Consider the following 22,247-nt stretch of genomic DNA (forward strand, 5'->3'; position numbering starts at 1 on the left):
TTAAAATGAATGGTTTAATACAGGGGTCGGCAACCTACAGCACGCGAGCCAAACATGGCACGCGAGCCGATTTTGAGTGGCACGCTGCCTGCCCGGTGAGAGGAGGAGAGGCGGGGCGGAGTTGCCGGAAAGCACCACGCTGGGGGAAGAAGCGGGGGAGGAGGGAAGCTTGGCTGCCGCAGGAACAAGCTTCTGCCTCCTGCGCCCGCAGGAGAGAGCGGTGGGGGGGGGGGGGTCCTGGCCCCCCGCCCCACTCAGCCCCCCGCCCACCGCTCCCCCTGCGGGGGCAGGATGCAGAAGCTTGGTGCGTTCTGGCCCCTCCTCCTCCCCCTCCCTCTCCCTCTCCCTGCCGGTGATGGCCCTTGCGAGGGGCAGGGGGAGCGGAGCAGAGCCAAGCGGCAGCGTGCTCGCTGCTCCGTACAGCAGGCAGAGAGAGGTAGGGACAGAGCCTGGGGGAAGGGGCTGGGAGCACCCCACGAGCCGAGCACCCCAGCCCTCTGCCCTGAACCCCCCCACATCCAGCCTTCTGCCCTGCACCTCCACATACCCCCAGCCCTCTGCCCTGAATCCCCCCACACCCAGCCTTCTGCCCTGCACCTCCACACCCCCCCCAGCCTTCTGCCCTGAACCCCCCCCACACCCAGCCCTCTGCCCTGCACCTCCACACCCCCCCCAGCCTTCTGCCCTGAACCCCCCCCACACCCAGCCCTCTGCCCTCCACCTCCACACCCCCCCAGCCTTCTGCCCTGAACCCCCCCCCACACCCAGCCTTCTGCCCTGCACCTCCACACACACCCCAGCCGTCTGCCCTGAACCCCCCCCACACCCAGCCGTCTGCCCTGCACCTCCACACACACCCCAGCCGTCTGCCCTGAACCCCCCCCACACCCAGCCTTCTGCCCTGCACCTCCACACCCACCCCAGCCCTCTGCCCTGACCTCAAGTCGCCCCAACACCCAGCCCTCTGCCCTTACCCCTGAACCCCCCACACCCCTGGCCTTCTGCCCTGACCCCTGAATCCCCCCACACCCCTGGCCTTCTGCCCTGAACCCCCCACATCCCCATTGCCCTCTGCCCTGACTTCTGAACCCCCCCCCCACACCCAGCCTTCTGTCCTGCACCCTCTGCCCTGATCCCTGAACCCCCCCCCAGGTCTGGGGTCCTAGCTGCCGGTCCTTTGCCAGCCAGCATCCCGGCCACATGCCCTGCTCAGCCCGCTGCAGGCCTAGGTGAACAGAACCCCAGGCTGGAAGCGGGCTGAGCAGGCTGGCGGCGTAAGATCAGCATTTTAATTTAATTTTAAATGAAGCTTCTTAAACATTTTGAAAACCTTGTTTACTTTACATACAACAATAGTTTAGTTATATATTATAGACTTAGAGAGAGACACTGTCTAAAAAACGTTAACATGTATTACCGGCACGTGAAACCTTAAAGTGAATAAATGAAGACTTGGCATACCACTTCTGATAGGTTGCCGACCCCTGGTTTAATATAAAAGTCAAAACTAAACGAATCAAAATGAGGAGATTCAAAATGTTGTGTTTTGACTCTATCGAAATGAAACAAGAAAGTCAAAATGATTCATTTTGATTTTTTATGCATCAAAAGTGTTGTCAGAATTGATACATTCCCGCAAAACAGCTGGACTTTGACAAAACTGCATTTTCCAATGGAAAAAAGGTTCCCTTGAAAGTGTTTTGACCAGCACCAGTGGGAACGGATGCATGATCCGCATTGTCAACCACACCTTAGTTATTCAAAAGTCATGAGTCAGGTCCCCTCAGATCATGAGATCATGATCATAATATATATTATATATACACACATTTCTTTTTATTTACCGGTCTGGTTTCTGAGCTGTTACAATGCACTTGGGTTATATTTTCAAGCTTTTCTCCTCAGCCAGTAGGGTGAAAAACTATTTTTGATGAAAGCCAAGACACTCGTGCGATCTCTGGATTCCAAAAACTGGGGCTTTAAGAAAAACATGAAATATTGCAAGTCCCATGATAAAAAAATCTCGGGAGTTGGCAACACTGTAAGCAGTGAGTGAGTAGTTGCCTTTTTGGAGCTGTAACTAAACCTGAGACCTAAACTTACCCGTGAAACCACACACTGGTGCACACACAAGCACCTCCTCTGTGGGCATGTAACAGGGCGGCTTGCCTGGGTTCGAGAGTCTGGGGCTAAGCCAGGCCTGAGTACAAGAGGAGCCTCGCCTGAGTGGATGCAGGTGATTTAATATAAGCGGCAGCAGAATGCGGCAGGTGTGTGGCTGGTTGAGAGGGAGGAAGGAGCAGGAGCAGGAGGGCAAACAAAGGAGCCAGGGGGCTGAGAACTGGCGGCTTTGGGTACAGGACTCTCTAGAGTGCTTAAGGGACGCATAAGGGGCTGCTAGAGGCAAGACACGGCAGAGGCATCCCTGGCCAGAAGGGGGCGCTTGCGCGGCAGCAACACTACCATGCAGATAAGGACAGTGAAAGGGCTGCAAGCCGTACCGCCAGAGTGACACATGCACCAATGTCTTGAACTGGTAACTGCATCTGTGACATGGGTCCGAGGAACTGGCTGGGGTAGGGGCAGGCCAGCATTGTCCCATCCATTTGCATTGCTCATGGCCGAGATGTAACACAGCCAGGGCTAATAAGTTTTTGCTGCCCATCCATCCGTAAAGCTGCGGAGTAGCTGCTGGCTTTGGAAATCCTGGCAGTGCGGCCACTGGGGAGATCCATGGCATTTGCTCCCTCCATCAGGGGTGTTTGTGGGAGTGAATGCCCTGGGCCCAGAGTTTTGAGAGTACTCTGCCCTGGAGATGACTGAGCCCTGCACCAAAAGCTACGTGCTTTGAAGGCACCAAGGACCATAAAAACTCTCTGAGCCCTCGTCATCTCTGGCCTCGATCCTGCAACCTCCTATCCTGGCCTCCCCGACAGCCAGATCAAGCCCCTCCCGTCCGACGGCTGGGATTGTCTTCTGACCTTCTAGCTATGGCCACATCACCCTGCTTCCCTGCAGTCGGTTAAACGTCTTGTTCTCACTGTTAATGTCTTTCACGGCTCGGCTCCTTACCTGCGCTTCTTTTTGTCTAGGTCTGCTGCCTCCAGTCTGCCGACGATGGCTACCTTGTTGGCCTGTCTGTCCACTTCTCCCATGCTTCCCCAGTGCAGAGAGCTCCTGTCCCAACTAGCCCTCAGAACTGCCACCCCAGGCCTCCTCCTCCTCACGGCCTACTTGTGTGTCACGAAGTCTATTGGAGGTGACAACTGCTAATGGCTCAGTAATGGACAGTGGGGATCGCACAGAGTATTTTGTGCATTTGTTTGCATCTCATAATTTATTTGAACTTGTAAGATGACTCAGACCCATCTACGGTGTATATTCATCCGCTATGCACCCTTTGGTCACCTTATCTGTTGTCCCATCACCTCATTCCCTCACATTGTTTGCTACGCTTGCTCGATTGCTTTTGACTTTGTCTGGGTGTGTCTTGTAACTTGGGCCCTTACCCTACAAGCAGCTGTGTGTGTCCAGAACCCTGCATCTGTGTGGAGCTGCAGTGAGTTCACCATGGCGTTGCGTAGCCAGGGTCAGGACCTCAGACCGAGCTGTCTTTACTGTGTGTTTGCCACAAAGGGTCTGTGATCTGATTGAGGGCCATGGGCACATAAAGAATCCAAGATACCTTCTCTGAGCACAGCTAGAGGCATCTCAAGATCTTAAGGATCAAAGCACAACTCTCCCTCTCTGTCCATCTCCTGCTGTGCTACCTGGAAAAGCTTGAAGTCAGGGAACAACTGCAGCCAGTATACTGTCCTAAGCTGACTGTCAGTTCCCAATGGGTGTAGACTCATAGACTTTAAGGCCAGAAGGGACCAGCACGATCATCTAGTCTGACCTCCTGCACAACGCAGGCCCCACAACCTCACCTACCCAACTCCTGTAATATTTAGGAAGCACCAACAAAGTGCTTTGTCTATAAATAAAATACTCCTGTCATCGTTCTCACGCCCACCGCAGTTTATTTTTCTGCCTTCCCCTCAAGGAGCAAGGGGGAAACTCCTGCCCCTCTGGCCATGGTTCTTGGAAGTGGGAACAAAATGTTTTCCCCATTCCATAAAAGTATTTCAATCTTTTAAATTTCCCCCCCATCCTGACTCAGGATGAGAAGTCAAAATCTCAAAAATTTCCTGAACTGAAAATTTGGGGAAAAAAAAAAAAAATCAGTTTGGGCCACTCCAAATGTTTCACTTTGATCATTTCAAAGTGTTTTATTCAGTTTGACCCTTATTTTTTTGAACTATTGCTAGCTGAAATTGTGAAATGAAAAGTTGTTTCGGAATCAGAACTTTTCATTTCAAAAAACGTTAAAATGAAACATTTTGAACATTTTCAAAAAAAAAAGTCAAGTCAAGAAATTAATCAAAACAGATCCTTTTGCATGATACAGTTTGGTTTTTGAGAAGTCAGCATGTTCTGATGAAAAACACCGAGTAAAAAACATTCCTGACAAGCTCTGAATGCTATTCCTTTTTGTATAGTCCTTGGTGAATGAAAATAAGATATTGTAAGAAAAGAATTGCTTTCTGGTCTATTTCTTCTGTTCATTGTTATTTTCTATCCAAGTTACTGACCTGCTTAAAACACTGAAGTGGTTCAGAAATAGACATATGTCTTCATCCTAGGAAATAAATGACCAAGTAATCTGGCTGTATGAGGAGTCAACACAAGTTTAAGTGTCCATTGTAATGTACAGTCTCAGTGGAAAGTCCTAATACCTTGTTAATTCTTTCCCTTTCACGTTAGAGAGGGCATTTGGGAAGCCATTTCTTATTGATGTTAATAAAAAGGAAACTCGGGTGTGGGGGAGGCTGTCATTTAATGAAGCAATGGTTAGAAAAATATAGGGAAGGATGTAGGGGATCCAAGATCTGGCCCAATGAGCCCACTTGCATGAATAAGGCAAGCAGAACTTGAAGCTGGGTGGGCTAGTGGCGAGACCATTGGGCTGGGGCACAGAACTGGTAAATTTCTGCATTTGGTTCTATCACTGACCCTTGCCAGTCCCTTACTCTCTTTAGTCCTTACTTTCCTGTCTGTAAAATAGGCAGAACAATACTTCCTGACGTCATGTTCTGAGTCTTAATGAATGTTTAAGCACGTTGAGATCCTTGGATGATGGGAGGCACTGTATACTCACAAACTATTGTTCTGAACTATGCTATTAAATCCATGTAAATGGATTATGCCATTAAGGTGTTCTGGGAGGACGGCTACCTATTGAAAGCTGTGCATGGGGAAGGAGCCACGCAGTTCCCAGTGACACTGAAGGCAACTGTCAAACTGACTCTTCCTGCACCTCTACTTCTGACACTGCAGCTCTAGGGCCTAGCCCAAAGCCCACTGGGAGTCTTCCCATTGAGGTCAGCAGGCTTTGGTTCAAGCCCTGAGCGGGCACCCTAAGAATGGTTTCAGGTGCCTTAATAAAGGGCTAGAAGTATTAACCCTTTCAGTACCTTTTGGTATGGGAGGCCAGAATCACCAGTACATTCCTGTTGCTTTGTGCTGCAAGCAGCCGAAAGCCTGTTTAAATGGCCAGCGAAACAGGCTTACAGATGCTTCAGTGATGCAAAGCAGATGGAGCTTACTGGGGAAACTGGCCCCAGTGTCTGTCTGCAGAGAAGGTATGGATTTGGCCTATGGATTTACATGATGTGGCTACACTGCACATCAAGCCCGGGCACTGACTCGGGTTTCAGCCCAAACCCCCTTCCATCTGCAGACAAATCAGTCTGACTTGGGTCCGCAAGCACTCAGGACCTGGGTCCTAGGACCCAACTAGAGGGAGGTCAGAGCCTGTGACCTGCTGAGATCCAGGTCCAAGTCCGGGCACTTTGCAGTGTGAATGCAGCTCACGCCACAAACCCGAGTCAGAAAGAAGGTCTGTGTAATGCACTCTGGACATGTTACATGGTTGTGAGACCCAGGTCCAGCAACTGGACGCTTAGATTTACGACGCAACGTAGACACTCAAGTGCAAGCTTGGACACACCAAGTCCACAAGCCCAGGTCTATGACTGTCTATGACCATGTATCCCCTGTAGCACCAGTCAGGTGCCTTAGGACTTGTCTACACTTGAAATGTTACAGCAGCACAGTTGCACCGCTGTAGCGCTTTGGTGTAGACACTACCTATGCTGACAGGAGAGATTCTCCCATCAGTGTAGTTAATCCACCTCCCTGAGAGGCAGTAGCTAGGTGGTTCCAGCAACCTACATGGGAACTTAGGTCAGCTTAACTACACCGCAGAAGGGTGTGAATTTTTCACACCCCGGAGCAACAGGAGCTGGGTTGTTCTAATTTTCTAGTTTAGACTGGCCCTTAGTTGCCACCTCCTTATTTCTCTGAATCGCGAACCATTAATTCCTATGAGCTGCAGGAACACCCCTTTGGGAGAGCCGAATCAGTCCCGTGACAGAGCCGCATAAGCCCTGACTCTCATACCTGTAACTGGCCGAGCCATCAATGGATGGCGAGCCCTAGACTGGATTTGCGTTTACTCCGACGCCTCCCACCACAGAGCTGGTGCGTGGTTTCAATCTGTTAGCATGATTTACTCTGACAAAGTCACATAGCCCTTCCCCTTGCCGGGAATCACCCTGAGATTCCAGGTAGAAACGAAGTGAATCTGTTTGGAAATCTCTTAACAGAAAGGGCAGCTGATTGCAGTTACAGTGCCACTAGCAGGCTGCTGAGTTTGAACCTTATAGCAGCAAATGGAAGGAAATGGGCTAATCTTTAGAGAACCTTCTGTCCACCCACACCTGTTCTTTCCCCCTGGGCTGTATCACCATTTATCGCCTCCTTTTTAGCCCTCCCGGTTTCTCTCCTGCATGCGGCGATAATTGTACATGAAGTTATGCACCGCAGCTGTGTGCACTCAATTTTACAATGTGAAATTCGGTGCTACATATAACAGATGTATTCTGGCACCTTGGGAGAGACGGACTCTGAGCACTGAGGCTCCTTCACACCCCTTATGGCACAATTTACAGCGTGCGTCTTACGTTCTCGTTTAAAGTGACGGCATCCATGCAGCCGAACATACCGGGCATGGGAGTCAAAACTCCTCACCAGTGCTTCTCCGTGCAACTGGCAGGCTCTCACTGCAGCGCCCTCACCATTCAAGCGGAGGATGGACTTTGAAAAGACCGCCACTGGAGCCGATGCACTATGAATGAGAGTTGGATCCGGCTGCTGGTTCTGCTGCATTTGTCCATTGCCCCATTCAGTACAAAGACAGACTTTTGGGCAGTCCACACCCCACTGCTGCAGGACATAGCCCAGGGACACCAGTTAACGTGCAGATGTTTAGGTGGTAACTCTGAGTATCCGTGGAAGAACAGCATTCCCACCCAGCCCATTTCTAGTTCCTACATCTCCTGGGATGCTCAAGTGTCATATATTTGACCTCTTAATGACATTGATGCCACCTGTGGCTGTTATAGCTTGAGCAGAGCGCTCAGTTAAATCAAAAGGCCATTTCCCCCTGCAAAGTGCTAGACCTGAAAATCCAAGCCAGGCTCTGAAAATCAAAGGGCTTTTTACATCAGCAATAAAGATTCTGCCATCAGGATGTCCAGAATTTGGCAATTCTGCCGCTGATGCAACAGACAGAAGAGAATCCACCTTGCTTTTCCAGAGCTGGCTCAGTCTGCAGTGGGAACTTCATGCAAAAACTGGGTCAGTGAAGGAAGCAGGTATGACCTAAGACACACAGGGCACAGTTTTTAAAAGTGAGTGCACACAGCGGCTGGTGCATAACTTCATGCACAATCACCACCCTTGCGGGTGATAATAAGATCCAAACTGAATACATCATTTTACTCTTTTCTGGCTTCCCCACTTTTTTTTCCAATTGGGTTTTACAAGATGTTTCACGGGCCTTAAACAATGAGGTTAATATTTGAGTATAAATGCACAGGCTAGACGCCTAACATGCCCAGCGTTGTTTTCTTCTGCCACCTGGAATTCAGGAGATAAAATGGAGCATATACAACCTAGAAGGGATGAGAGGTATTGTTTAAGACGTTCTTAGCATCGGCTGCAGACTCATACAGAGTCAGTTTTACTTTGCAGGCCTTTTGAAAATTCTGAAGCTCTAAACTGAATCGACATAAAATACCTGTTTTGCCATGCAAAGCAACATTGTAGTGGTTATAGTTCAGTAACGGGAAAACAGAATTAGAAGCCATTTTTGATACAAGCTCAAAGGCTCAGACTGTGTATGGACACTTGCCTTTCAGTGCACACTTTATGTACTTTCAGCAAAGAGCACTTTATGGGAAATACTGTTTGCTGAATGTTTAAACACTGCTCACATGGATGGATAGTACACAGACATTCGTGGGCAGAAACACACACACTAAAAACTTCAACCATGCTAACAAGCACATTTCCACAGCACACAAGGGTCACTGCATGAAAACACCGTAGCTGCGTCCCCAAGATAACACATCACACAAGCAAACAAAGAATGGAGGGAAAAACCAGTGGATTCAATAAAGGTGCAGTTCAAACCCCTTCCAGTTTACCTCTGGCTTATTTTGCTCTCCCTCTGCTTTCACCAGGATGCCTTCGTCTCAGCCGTGTGTGTGTGGATGGCACACAGACCTGCTAAAGTACTTACTGTGTGTCAAGCAGTAGTTCTGGAGTGTGATGCTTCTTCCTTCCTCCAATGATTGGACTCTGTGAGCCAAAGAGCCCCCGTTTGCCTGTTTTATGCCTTGCCTTAGTGCTGATGTCACAGACAAAGCCAGCCCTGGACAAAGCCAGGGCATTTTCCCCTCCCCATAACCCATTATGTTAATTTTTATCAAATCAAGAAAGGGATTTTCATGACTCAGGAGGGTGCTTATTTTATCTTGGGATTCTAATATTTTCTTCATTTGGACAAATCAGATAGCTTGGAAATACGCTAATCTTTTCCCCATAGGGGCCATTATTTCCTACGTAAGGAGTTGGACCTCATCAGGGAATGTATATTGTGCAGACGCATTCCAGAAGGAGCACACTGGTAAGGGTCTGCATGTGGTTGCTGAATTAAGCTACCGTAGTGTAAATCCCACTTGGTGCTTCTATATTCGGCGTTTGTGTCAGTGTCAATTTCTTTACAGGCTTGTCGGCATTACAGTTCAGACATCCCAAACCTAAGCCCAGGCCCATCCACTCTATTGGGTGTCAGCCCAGCTCCCTGAGGGTCTCTCAAAGAGTCCAGTTCAGTTACCGACCAGCCCCAAGTTTTGTCAACTCCTACCCATCTGGAGCTCCTCAGTTTGGGGCACCGTCGCTGGCTTAGCAGACTTCCCTCCGTCTCTGTGTCCAGTTCGGTCAGTCCATCTCTCGCAGGCTTTCATCTCTCAAAGGGGCGGGGGTGGGGAGGAATCCAAGTCCCTGCTCCTGGAGAAACCCTCCCAAAGCTGTTGCCGCTCCTGGCAAAGCTCTCAGCACCAGCCTTGTTGCCTGGTGCCACATGCAGCTCCTTCCCCTGGGCTATCAGTGTCCTTTTAAACTCTTCCTCCACTGGGAGCAGGCTATGCACCTGTTGAGGGGCAGGGCACCCCTAGTCCAATACTGGATCAGTGAGGGGCCTGTAGACCCCATCACAGTGAACAGCGTATTCCCCCCCAATAAAAGATAAAGTAGCTACAAAGCTAGAAGCAACTGATTTGAACGAACCCCAAACCTGGGCAGGGAGTTAACATGGAAATAAGGCGACTAGATGTCCCGATTTTATAGGGACAGTCCCAATATTTGGGGCTTTGTCTTATATAAGCGCCTATTACCCCCAACCCCCTGTCCCAATTTTTCACACTTGCTGTCTGGTCACCCTACATGGAAATGAGAAATGTCTAAGAAAAACTAACAATAAATTTGTGAAACAAACGGAAGCTGAAGCTGTATTGTCTGGTACTGGAGGCAAGTGTGACGAAATCATCTTGATGAGCTACCCACTTGTGAGTAACTGATCGCCGCTTACTGCGTGGTTCTCCTTAATCAAGATCTGTTAGACCTACTGGCTGAGTAAGTGAATCTCTCTAGCCAACAAGGGGAAAAAATGCTAGAGAAGGAGGCCTGCTAGTACATGAAGTGGAGGGACAGAATGAAATGATATTGACCTCCTTTGGAAATCTGTCTTCGGCAAGAGAGACAATGAGAAGACGTTTGGGCAATTAATAAGAAATGGAGACATGTTATAAACATAAACAGCGGGTCCTACTTAGTATCAAAGTATGTCCAAGTAGTTAAAATTGCTCCTGCCAACGAGGCCAGTCCTGCTGTCTGCAATAATGATCTCAGGCCCAGCATTGCCAACTCTCACGATTTTGTCATGAGAATCGCAGTATTTGGCTTTGTTCTTAAAGCTTCAGCTGCTGGAATCCAGTGATTGCCTGAGACTCTCAGCTTTCACTTTTTGTTTGTCACCCTTGTGGTTGTGGGGAAAACCTTGAAAATGTAAGTGTAGCCCTAAAGGGTCAGAAGGGGAAGGCAACCCCCACCCCCAAGCCCCTGGCCAAGTTGATTTTTAAAGAATCTTGTGATTTTTTTAAGCCAATCTTATGATTTTTGGAGGACCTGACTCAGGATTTTTGAATGTTTTGGGTTGGCAATGCTGCAGGCCTTATTCCTCCATTCCTTGTGGTGGGGTTAGAACCCAGCAAATAGACTGTGCTTATGATGAAGAGCGCTATAGGTCAAGTAGAATTAGGTGACATTCTTCATCTGAAAATTTTCTTTTTCAGCACAAACTGCAGATGCAGGTTAAACTAAACATTTTGTGAAGTTGCATTGATTTAGCCAACTTGTTTCGGACAAGGGAAAAAAAATAAAATTCCACAAAAATCAAAAACATTTCATTTCACTTTTTTCAAAAGGAAATGTTTTGATTTTTCAATTCAAAATGACTTTTTCATTTTGAATTTTCCTTCACTTTTCTTTAGAAACATTTTTAAATGTAGAAAAAGTGCAATATGGAAACAAAACCTTTTATTTTGGGTTGCACATAATTTTCCACTGACCCTAAATGATTTTTTTTTTTCTGTTTGGTTTGCTGATTTTGTGTGTGTGTGTGTGTGCAAAACTGCCTGTGAACCAAAAAGTCAGTTATTTGCCCAATACTAAGTGCAACTGTATAAGCTCCAGTGGTGAGAGTATCAATTTCCAAGGAGCAATTCCTTTTATTTCATAATAACCCTGGATATTCTGGTACGGTAACAGTCAATATGGACACGACTGACATCCATGCCTAAGAGCTATTAAAGATGCTAGGCACCTGGATCCTGAATCCCCCCTGCAGCTTGATTGCATCTTCTCTATGGCTCCCTCTCCACCAGTGGTTTTCAGCCTGTTTACCACTGTGAGCCACACATGCAGCTCTCTGTGTTACGTGGCCACATCCACATAAGATATACACTACCGGAATGGCTTTGAGGATGTCACACGCAGGGACGGCTCTAACTTTTTTACCACCCCAAGCAAAAAAAACACAAAAACGCCCCGCCGTAACCCCTGCCCAGCGCCGCCCTGCCGAACAAACAAAAAAACCCAGCGCCGCCCCGCCGAACCAAAACCAACCCCCCCGAGCGCTGCGCTGCCGAACCAAAAACAACCCCCCCGAGCGCCGCCTCACCGAACCAACCCCCCCGAGTGCCGCCATACCGAACCAAAAACAACCCCCCCTGAGCGCCGCGCTGCTGAACCAAGAACACCCCCCTGAGCGCCGCCATACCGAACCAAAAACAACCCCCCCGAGCGCCGCGCTGCTGAACCAAGAACACCCCCCCGAGCGTCGCCCTGCCGAACCAAGAACAACACCCCCCTGAAGCACTGCCGCGCTGAACCAAAAACAACACCCCCCCGAGCGCCGCCCCGCCGAACCAACCCTCCCCGAGTGCCGCCCCACTGAACCAAAAACAACCCCCCCCAGTGCTGCCTCACCGAACCAACCCCCCGAGCGCTGCCGCACCGAACCAAAAACACCCCCCCCGAGCGCTGCCCCGCTGAACCAAAAACAACCCCCCCCGAGCGCTGCCCCGCCGAACCAAAAACACCCCCCCGAGCGCTGCCCCGCCGAACCAAAAACACCCCCCCCGAGCGCTGCCCCGCCGAACCAAAAACAACCCCCCCGAGCGCTGCCCCACCGAACCAAAAACAACCCCCCCGAGCGCTGCCCCGCCAAACCAAAATCAACCCCCCCTGAGCGCTGTCCCGCTGAACCAAAAACAACCCCCCCCAGCACCGCTGTCCCGCTGAACCAAAAACAATAACCCCCCCCAGCACCGCTGCGCTGAACCAAAACAACAACCCCCCCAGCGCCGCCGCGACGAACCAAAAACAACCCCCCCGAGCGCTGCCACGCCGAACCAAATAAATAAATAAAATACCCCTGAGCGTTGTCCCGCCGAACCAAAAACAACCCCCCCCAAGCGCTGCCACGCCGAACCAAATAAATAAATAAATAAAATACCCCCGAGCGCTGCCCCGCCGAAACAAAACAAACAAACAAAAACCCGAGCACCGCCCGCCACTCCAAGATTGGCCGCCCGCTACAAGGTGCCGCCCCAAGCATGTGCTTGGTCGGCTGGTGCTTGGAGCCGGCCCTGGTCACATGGGCCACAGCTGTGTGCTGAGTGGGCTGTGGGTTAAGAACCACTGCTCTACACTGAGAGAGCTGTCTTGTTTCCAGGCACCATTGCAAAACCCCAGTGTAAGCAAGGTAATGTTGCTAATTGTCACCAGTGTAGCTTATCCTGGTTTCATGCAGAGATTAGCGACACCAGTTCAAGACACCATTTACCCTGTCTACAACGCGACTGTATTAGACCAGCTACACTGAAGCCTGGAATCAGGGCAAAACCTTAGTATATGCTTTGCTCAGCTGGAAAAGCTGAAGGTCTTGGCTACAGTGGCAACAGACACAGATACTGCTAAACTAGTCATTACTCATAGCGGGTGGGATATTCCCGCCAACAGAGCCTTGAAGAGGAAATGTTACTTTATGGAAGCGCTTGTCCTGTTCCAGAATTGAAGGCGCACTGTAGCGTTCAGAGGCGAGGATGTTTCTCATGGAAATTACTGTATAACTGTAGTTAAGCTACATAAATCAGCCGTTGTATCCCGCCATTTGTAAGGCAGTTGTTAAAGAAAAAATAAACCACATCCCTTCTGGTTTGTGTATCAAGGAATCCTTTAATGTTTTTCAACTTTACAGCTTGCCGTTTTGAACAGTTCACCAGCTCAGCTGACGGAATTCACGATGAAACCTGCCTGCTTGCAAATTGCATGAGCCCTCATTAGATCACAGCATCGGAATGTGATTTGTTTGGTCTTTGCAGAGGTGTGGCCATTCAAATGAGCAAAGGACTTAATGCGCCAATAAATAAAACCTTTTTTTGTTGGGGTGGGCGGGAGGGTTGTTATAAAGAATTTCTCCTGTTCCTATTTCCTTTTATGCATCAATCCCATTTGTAGCTCCTGTGCTTAAAACACAACAGCACAGGACCCAAACAACAAAACGCAGCCAATAGGGCATGTACGATATTGGGCATTGTTTGACAAGTCTCCTCTGTAGCTCCTGAATGAGTGTGAAAACACAGGCGTGTGATCCATGCCAGGTTAATGAATGTATTTCCCACCCCCTACCGCCAATCCTCTGTTTCAATGCCACAGCTTCATTTCCTGTACTTTAACAATTGCATTTTGCAAATACGATGCAGTTGCACTGACTGGTTAAGTGAGGAAAGTCAGCGGAGAGGCAGACAATTCTGCCAAGATCAAGAGGGAGGAAAACAGACGCAAAATGGGGTGCTAGAATCTCCTAACACAAAATCGGCTTTATTGTAAGATTTAACATATGTACAGATATATAGAGACAGAGGAGGATTAAAGTAGATAAATAAAAATGGTCTGAAAGCTAGAGTCTGAATAATGCCTTATTTTACATTGCCAAGGTTCATGAGATTCTGATAGACTGGTACTGAACTAAAGGTGGAACTGCGTGTGATGGTGTACCCCATAAGGCTTCATGGGAATACTCTTATGAACGTATATATGATGTAACTGGAATATGTTTATGCTACATATGCCATGTAACGTATCTATGTAAAGGTTATGATCTACTGAATACATTCATCCTATTTGTATGCATGTATCATTTTTGTACTTGAAGTTAGGAATATTGGCTGTATACTTGCTTGATTTCTAAGTAGCCTTTGTAAAGCATTTGGTCAGCTTCTTGAGAAAGGAATGTGCAAATTAAGTGCCCAGTCAAGAAGCACTTAAGAGACAATGGATCTTGGGAGGCTCCAATCCACATAAGAAGTCTAGATGAGGACTAGCAGGTAAGCCATGGCTGCTGCCTGTAAAAACTGAGTCATGCAGGGACATGTGACTTGCCCATGTGACTCCAAAACTCCATCTTGGAGCTGGACTTTGCATAGGAGAGAGTCTCCACCCACAAGAGATAGTCTACTTAAACCCCTGGGAGAACCCTCCATTTTGTCTTCAGCTGGCTAAAGAGATACCCTCTCCACCCCCAAGGATACCTGAAAGAGACTGGAACAAAGGACAGTAACTACAGGGGGTGTGAGTGATTGCTGGACCCAGACTAGGAGACTAGTCTGTAAAAGGAAGCTTACTGGAACTGGTGAGGTTTTATTTGTATTCAGTTTTCTTAGTCATAGACTTGCGTGTTCTATTTTATTTTACTTGGTAATTCACTTTGTTCCGTCTGTTACTACTTGGAACTACTTAAATCCTACTTTCTGTATTTAATAAAATAATTTTTTACTTATTAATTAACCCAGAGTATGCATTAATACCTGGGGGGCGAGGAAACAGCTGTGCATATCTATCAGTGTTATAGAGGGCAAACAATTTATGAGTATAAGTTTTATACAGGGTAAAACGGATTTATTTGGGGTTTGGACCCCGCTGGGAGTTGGGTATCTGAGTGTTAAAGACAGGAACACTTCTGTAAGCTGCTTTCAGTTAACTCTGCAGCTTTGGGGCAGGTGGTTCAGACCCTGGGTCTGTGTTGGAGCAGACTGGCGTGTCTGGCTCAACAAGACAGGGTGCTGGAGTCCCAGGCTGGCAGGGAAAGCAGGGGCAGAAGTCTTGGCACATCAGTTGGCAGTTCCCAAGGGGGTTTCTGTGATCCAACCCGTCACACTGCACATAGCAGAGGATGTGTTTATAGTCAAGGTAGTACTGTACTGTGGCTTTAAAAAACACCAAGTCGCTGGTTTAAATCTGCATCATTCTATTGACTTCAATTGAGTTGCCTTACACCAACTGAGGATCTGGGTCACTGGGTTATGCTTGATGTCAGCTCAGTGGTGAGACATATACAATTGGTCATTTAATTTTTTTTCAGGGTGCTGTGATGACATGGTTGTGGCTAGAAGTTGGTTTCTAACATAGAGATAATTATTTACAGTCGGCTCTACTTATTTCTCGGAACAGCCTAGCCTTATGCCAACTTAAAGAGAACTCAAGATCTCAGCTTGGACTATACTAGTGAGAATGGAAATGACTTCTAAAGGGTCACGAAGGGAATCTGAGACTTTAAGTAGCTTCTGTATGAATTATACTAAAAATGAGGCAGTAGCCGCAGAGAAGCCACATTGGTTCATTTCAACTAGCATGTCCAAGAGTATAAGAACAGTAGGTTGAGGATACAAATACCATTAGTTGGTCACTACAGCTAGTTGGAAATCTTTCATCAAAATTTGACCCCCACCCACCCACCAAAATGCAAATTTTGTCAAATTAGAATGTTTTGAAAAACATGTCGATTTTGATGAATTTTCTCCACATCCCAAGAAGCATCTTAATAAGGTTGAAACATCCAATTTTGACATATTGGGACTAGAACATTTTCATTTTTCAGTTCAAGATGACTTTTCCAAAAAATTTTTTTTATCTAAAAACATTTGAAAGTTTTGAGATTGAAATGGGAATGAAATGTTTCAGTTTTATTGAAATGAAATGTTTTGATTGACCCCCAAACTTTTTTTGGAATTTGGTTTCACTGGAGATAAAATATTTTGTTTCCGTTCCATTTCAGAAAGGAAAAAATGCCCAAAAGCACAGAATTTCCTGTGACGTGGTAACTCTGGGTCCTGCCAACTGCTATTGCAATTACCATGTTAGGTGACTGCAAGACGTATCTCCAGAGGTTCCCTGCCTCCGCTCATGACCGAAGCCTAATGCAATGACATGTTACTCACACGAGGATTCACATGGATCATTCTTAAACTAAATGTTATTTTAAAATACTGAGGTGGCCTCCAACCCTCTTTTAGGAAGCTTCCCTCACTCCTGCCCATGGGGGGAGAGGGGTGAATGGACAGAACTTGGACAACTGTGGAGTGATCTTTGCAAACGTCTAGCAGCACATTTTTAAAGTGTTGGGCTGGGTTTTAGCCATGTGACCCCCATTCGAGGCAGTGGGGAGCGGGCACTTTAAATCCACTGCAAACTCTTGAATACTGATGGGTCCAACCACTGACTTCTCTACACCAACCCAAGAGGAAAGCAACTCACTCCACTGACGCCACCAGAATTATCATAGAATCATAGAATATCAGGGTTGGAAGGGACCTCAGGAGGGCATCTGGTCCAACCCCCTGCTCAAAGCAGGACCAATCCCCAATTAAATCATCCCAGCCAGGGCTTTGTCAAGCCTGACCTTAAAAACCTCTAAGGAAGGAGATTCCTCCACCTCCCTAGGTAACCCATTCCAGTTCTTCACCACCCTCCTAGTGAAATAGTTTTTCCTAATATCCAACCTAAATCTCCCCCAGCATGTATCTGGCCCCCTGAGTTAACTCTCACAGCTACCAGCCTTGACAACGCTGCTTTCAAATGCAGACAGATGCCCTAGTTTCACAACAATGGAGACTTGCGGAAGAGACCTAGTGGGTGTGTGGTGTGACAGCTGGGGCTGCTTTGCCAGACACGGTGGGCTGGAAATCCCTGTCAGGAACAGGCAGCAAGATTCTTATTGGGACTTGGTTGCTTGAGTAGCGAGGTGGAGCCGGAGCTCTGTCAGCAAAACTCGGCAGGATTTCCCTGTCCCACGGGACTGCCTCCTCCTCTCTGTCCAGCCCTTTGGAGAATGTGTTGAGGGAAATAAAGGTGAAGCTCTGAGCTGAGGCCGGGCACTGTTAGTAAAATTGCAGTGTCGGGAGGCTCCATCTTCTTCAGGGTCGATGGGTCATCACAGGCTTCTGCAAGGCACCAAGACACTGAACTGAAAACCTCAGGGCTACAGGATCGAACATACGAATCTCATTCACCCCGGGACTCGCGCTGTTTGCTTCCCGTTTCCCTTCTCCCACCAAGCTGCGTGCCTCTCCTCCTGCAATCTGAACTCGCCGTGGGCTGCCCTCGCTGCCCCTTCTAGAGCAGATGAAGCCACCAGCATGGCTCCCTGGGGAGACGTACCCCTGGAAGATCCAACTGCCTCCTTTCATCATGCCCATGTCATAGTCTCGTGCATGCCTGCTGACCTAGTCAGATGCCTTGCGATCAGCTCTGCACTCAACAGCTCCATTTCTTGCCTAGCAGGCTCCAGTGACCGCACACTGGCTAAGGGTGGGCAGGCTGAACCACACCACAGAGGAGTGGTTGCTGGTCTCTGGGCACCATTGGTGTCTCAGAGGTTTCAGCAGTGGAGCCCCATGGAGGCACCAGGAATGTCTTGACCAACATTAGAGGGGTGAAATACAGTTTGCTAAGACTTCTGTGTTAATTTATTGATGTAGCAAAATGCCCAGACCCCGTATGGCCGATCAGCAAGAACTCTAAGCAACCCTCCGCTCCTTTCAACCCCCAGTGTGTGGGGGGGCATCTAGCACTAAGGAGCAGGACCGGACCCACAGCTGCAGGAATGGCCTCTTTGCATACTCCTCCCCCCCACACTCAGGTGCTGCACTGAGCTGAGCCAGACCAGAGACTGGCAGCTCTAATCGGTTTCCTGCCCCTGCAGGTTGAATGAAACCCCTCCAATCACGTGTCGGGTCAATAAGTGAGAGTCTGGAAAGTTACCGCGAAGATGCGATCTGCTTTCCTGTTCTTCCCGTTGGGGTTCCTCTGTGTCAAAGAGCCTCGGTAAATGGAGTTTCGATCAAAGGATTCGTCGCTGTCTTTACAAAAATAAAAGATAAAATAGCGTACGTTGGTGGTGTTGATCTAAGATCACGCCTGGGTGACAAGAAATGCACCTGGATCTTTTGAAATAGCTTCCTTGCTCTGCTCTGGGCCTAAGTCTCCTCTGACTCACAGCAGTTTTACATGGGTGTGTAATCAGTGAGTTACTCCCGATTTACACTACTGTAAACCAGAAGAGAATTAGACCCTTCATATTCGAGGTGAACAGAGCGTGAGCCAGGTCATATTCCACCTCAGTCAGAGGTGTCAATTACTCACTGAACCACTGTTATTTCCATTCATAATTCAGTATCTACATTTCCTGAATGTGTCTGAACAATTCAACCAGCTGCTCGCCTCTGCGTACTCATTATTCTATCAGTGACTCCTGATTTATATTTATACGTCCCCCTTCTTCCCGTTCAGGGAAACGGTAGGAATCCACCTTGGAGACCCTTTGAGAGGCAGCTTCACAGAATCTATTACAGTAGCGTGTCCAGCTACGCTGGAAGTGGCTTGATAATTTCTCAGAACAGGTTCTTGGCCAGCATAGACAAGGGGTGTTCAGGGTGCAGGTGAGAGCACCATGTGGCTGTCTTACAGCTGGACTGTACTGTCTGCATGTGGAAATATAACTCCCAGCTAAAGGCCTGGTTCTCCTTGACTTTGCATCTGTGTCGCCTTTACGCCAGTGGCTTCTCTTTTGACCTGGTCCCATGACTGTGGTGGGACCTGATCAAACTCAGTGAGATAGTCAGAGAAATAACAGCAACTCTTGATTTGTGCTCAAATTAGTCCAGTCACCTCCACTGCTGCTGTTCAGAGTAGACACCAGGGCACCTAGGTACCATGGCAGGTGCATTAGAAATACAAGGGGCCAGATCCTCTGTCCCTCTCATGCCCCCTGCAGCACAGATGGGACTGTTGCAAGGCAGCAGCTGGGGATTCTCCTAGCAGAGGGATCCTCAGCTGGCATGGGGGGGTTGTGCTGGGGCAGGGCTGTGGTTCCTTGGGAGCCATCCTCCACCAGCACCAGTGGGAGGTGCACATACTGGCCACCCGAGCACCGCAGATGGGGAAGGAGAATTCGCCTGGCAGAGGAACAGCACCGGGCACTGTAAGTGGCTCTCCACTGCTCCTCCCTCAGAGGCCCTGCGGAGGTGCGTGTCGGGGCTGGTGGCCGTAGGAGAGGTATTGGGCTGGATGGGGAGCGGATTAGCTGCTAGGGCCATTCTGGGCTGTGAACAGCTCTTAGGCAGCCCTTGGGAGGCTGCTGGAGCTTAGAGCAGATCCCTGCAGCGGCCCAGAAATAAGCTGGTTTTAAGCCCCTTGTGTGCCAGCTTTGCCCATCCACTCCCTGGGGTGCATCTTTTGCGCTGTGCTTCCAGGAGCCCTCTGCCCAAAAGAACAAAGGCTCAGGTACCCGCTACAGCTGGGTTCTGCTTACACAAGGTCTTTACGGGATCACTCTGGTCAGAGCAATGGCTGCTCTTTGAAAGCAGGGCTGCCTTTACTCTCCTGCAATGATCCCACAGCAAATCTACTCAGTTCACAAGATCAGGCAAGGTCTGCACTGCCAGCTCAACCCGCTGGCTAAATATTGAGCCGAGGCCCCTCGGCCTCATGCCTCGTCATTAACCAGAAAGGGGCTGGAACTAGAAAGTAGCTGAGGATGTAGCGGATATAGGAGCGGAATGGAATGCAGCCTGTTCTTCAGCAGCTACACTGGCACTGGAGCGGGGCCGGAGATACAGACTTGTTTCTGTCAAATAAGACAGGCTTCAAAAGGGATATCCAGGAGGAAACGCGGCTGTTCTGATCCTGACTGTGCACTGAATTTTAAACGATCAAGCGTTTTTCTTTTAAAATCTATTTGCTGGGAGGTTCTTAGCGACGGAGAAAGACAAAATATAACATTCTGCATATTAACCGCAGTACCACCGAAACACGGACTCGGGTTCCTACGCTTAAAGCATCCCACAAAGCCGGGGTATCATCTGCAATTCTCCCTTCCTGCACTCAGAGCAGAGCAGCTGGTGGGCTCTCTGGTTCTCGCGTGGTTCTGCTCTTGGCAGACCTTGCAAACACCTTTCTGATAGGAAAGTCCTTGGGTGTGCTGGAGCTGTGGGGAGGAGCGGCAAAGGGAGCCTTACAAGAGCTTTTTGTCTCCCCTGAGAACAGCTCAGCCCGTCTCTGCCATTACACTGCCTAGAGATCATGGTGCATTCCAGGCATGTCCCCAACCCAGCCCTGTTATGCCTGCCTACACTGGAGGAGCTGGGAGGAATTCTCTGCTGCACAGTTCGGTCACCTTCAGTGACTCTCTGCACCACCGAAGCCTTAGCACGGTCCAGGATCTGGCCCCATGTTGGGCATGGAGGCTCCCAATAGCAGGTTAATCACTTCAATTCCTTGGTAAAGGGACACAATGGGCCAAAATCCCCCTTGGAATAAGCAGATGCCACTTGGCTGATTTCCAAAGAGTTGGGCCCACTTACAGCCACGCTGAGCGTGGCCCGTTTTTGTGGTACATGGCTGCATCCGAAACCCCAGCTACAGGGGTTCTTGCCGCAGCGAGGCACAGACCGGCCTATTGGTCTCCACTGCGGCATACGGGGGCAAAGTATAAACTCCTGTTAGTTAGCCCGCTGCATTGAGGGGGACTGCATGGTACACTGTGTAATGGAAATGTCCTTGGCACCAGCAAGTCCCCCTCTGAACTCCTGACATCCCTACGGACCCAGAAACGCCGGGCTTAACGAGGCAGCTTTTTGAACCTCTACATAATCTCCCATTCGCTCTCGCCTCGTTCCAATTTCCTCTATCTGCATTCTCCCTTGCACGTTGTTGACCTGTGGGGAGAGTGGCGAGGAGATACAGAGTCATTCCGCTCCCCTGTGGGGGCGCCTGGGGGATTAGCCTCCTGCCCTGACGTCAGTGGATTGCCCCATCGCTCTCTCTGCATGCCCGGAGCGCAGCACCCCAGTTATCTAGCTGCCCTTTCAGGGGAAGAGCCGATGACCCCTCCTCACCAACAGAGAGAAGGGACCTCGCTCCCTGTGAGATTCAGACCAGGAAACGTGCCTTGCAATTCGCTTTTAATGGGGGGGGGGAGGGAGAGGGATGGTAAATTCATTCTCTGTATTCAATGATTGCTTTTCCCTTTCCTCGCCACTCCTTCCCCTGCTCAGCACTTATCTAGAAGGAGAGCAGCTCTTTCTTCAATCCCGCCTGCAAGCTTATGATTCAAGATAAGAGAGAAGTGGAAAAATCATTTCCTAAGGGCTCTTGCTGACAGCGGCCAGGGCCTAACATATCCAGAGACCTTCCCTTCGCCTGGCCATGGCGGCTAGCTTTCGGGTCTTTGTCTTCTCTGAGACACTTCTAGCAGCTGTAGCGTAGCTGGGCTCCTGCCCCTGGAGAAGAGGTCAGAATGGTGACGGTCCGGGGACTGCAAAGACGCTCACATCGAGGAAAAACCCAACAGGGGAGAGGCAAATACCGTAGACGTGAGGAAGAGGGGGAATGCTGGTGATCTGTATTGCCTTAGGGGAGTGGAGAGTACAGAATTCTGTTCTCTGCTGGGAGGGGGCCAGGAAGATTTTTAGCCTTTTGCCTCAATCTGGCCAGCGGACTCTACTTCCTTTCCTGGATCCCGCAGGCCTAGTTCTAAAATCCCACTCCCCTGCACTTGCCAGACCAGCTCCCTGGTTGAAAACCATGGCTGGAGGCCGGACAGATGTGACTTCCAGCCCCCACAGTGTGGGACATGAGTCCCACAGGGTCCGACAATACCCCCACCCTTTCCTCAGACACAAGCAGAGAACACAAGCCTTACCGGCAATTTCAAGGGAACTGTTGAATTTTCTCCTTAACACCTGTGGCATAGACATTACCTAGAAGAGAAAGGAGAGGAGTCGTCGTTAATCTCTGGGACTGTTTCCTTTCTCTCAAAGCGCTGTGTGAGGGGGGCATGGGATAGCCTTAAAGCTAGGCTCTCTGTCTGGGTTTAGGAAAGATACCAGTCTCCAACA

General features: G+C 49.2%; 1 protein-coding gene across 5 annotated transcripts in view; it reads right to left on the reverse strand.

Moving 5' to 3' along the window:
• Positions 1 to 13,874: 13,874 nt before the first annotated feature.
• The window catches only part of MLPH (melanophilin), an 85,253-nt gene continuing 76,880 nt past the window's right edge, over positions 13,875 to 22,247 (reverse strand). For all 5 annotated transcript variants that reach the window (XM_054044120.1, XM_054044119.1, XM_054044121.1 and 2 more), the window contains 3 exons: positions 22,052 to 22,109; positions 18,112 to 18,209; positions 13,875 to 17,291 (listed from right to left, as the gene is read on the reverse strand). In XM_054044120.1, the coding sequence (XP_053900095.1) occupies positions 17,265 to 17,291; positions 18,112 to 18,209; positions 22,052 to 22,109 (183 nt within the window). In that variant the 3' untranslated portion in view covers positions 13,875 to 17,264. The remainder of the gene's footprint in view (positions 17,292 to 18,111; positions 18,210 to 22,051; positions 22,110 to 22,247) is intronic.

The sequence above is a fragment of the Malaclemys terrapin genome, chromosome 11 (assembly GCF_027887155.1).
Source record: "Malaclemys terrapin pileata isolate rMalTer1 chromosome 11, rMalTer1.hap1, whole genome shotgun sequence".
NCBI lineage: Eukaryota > Metazoa > Chordata > Testudines > Emydidae > Malaclemys > Malaclemys terrapin.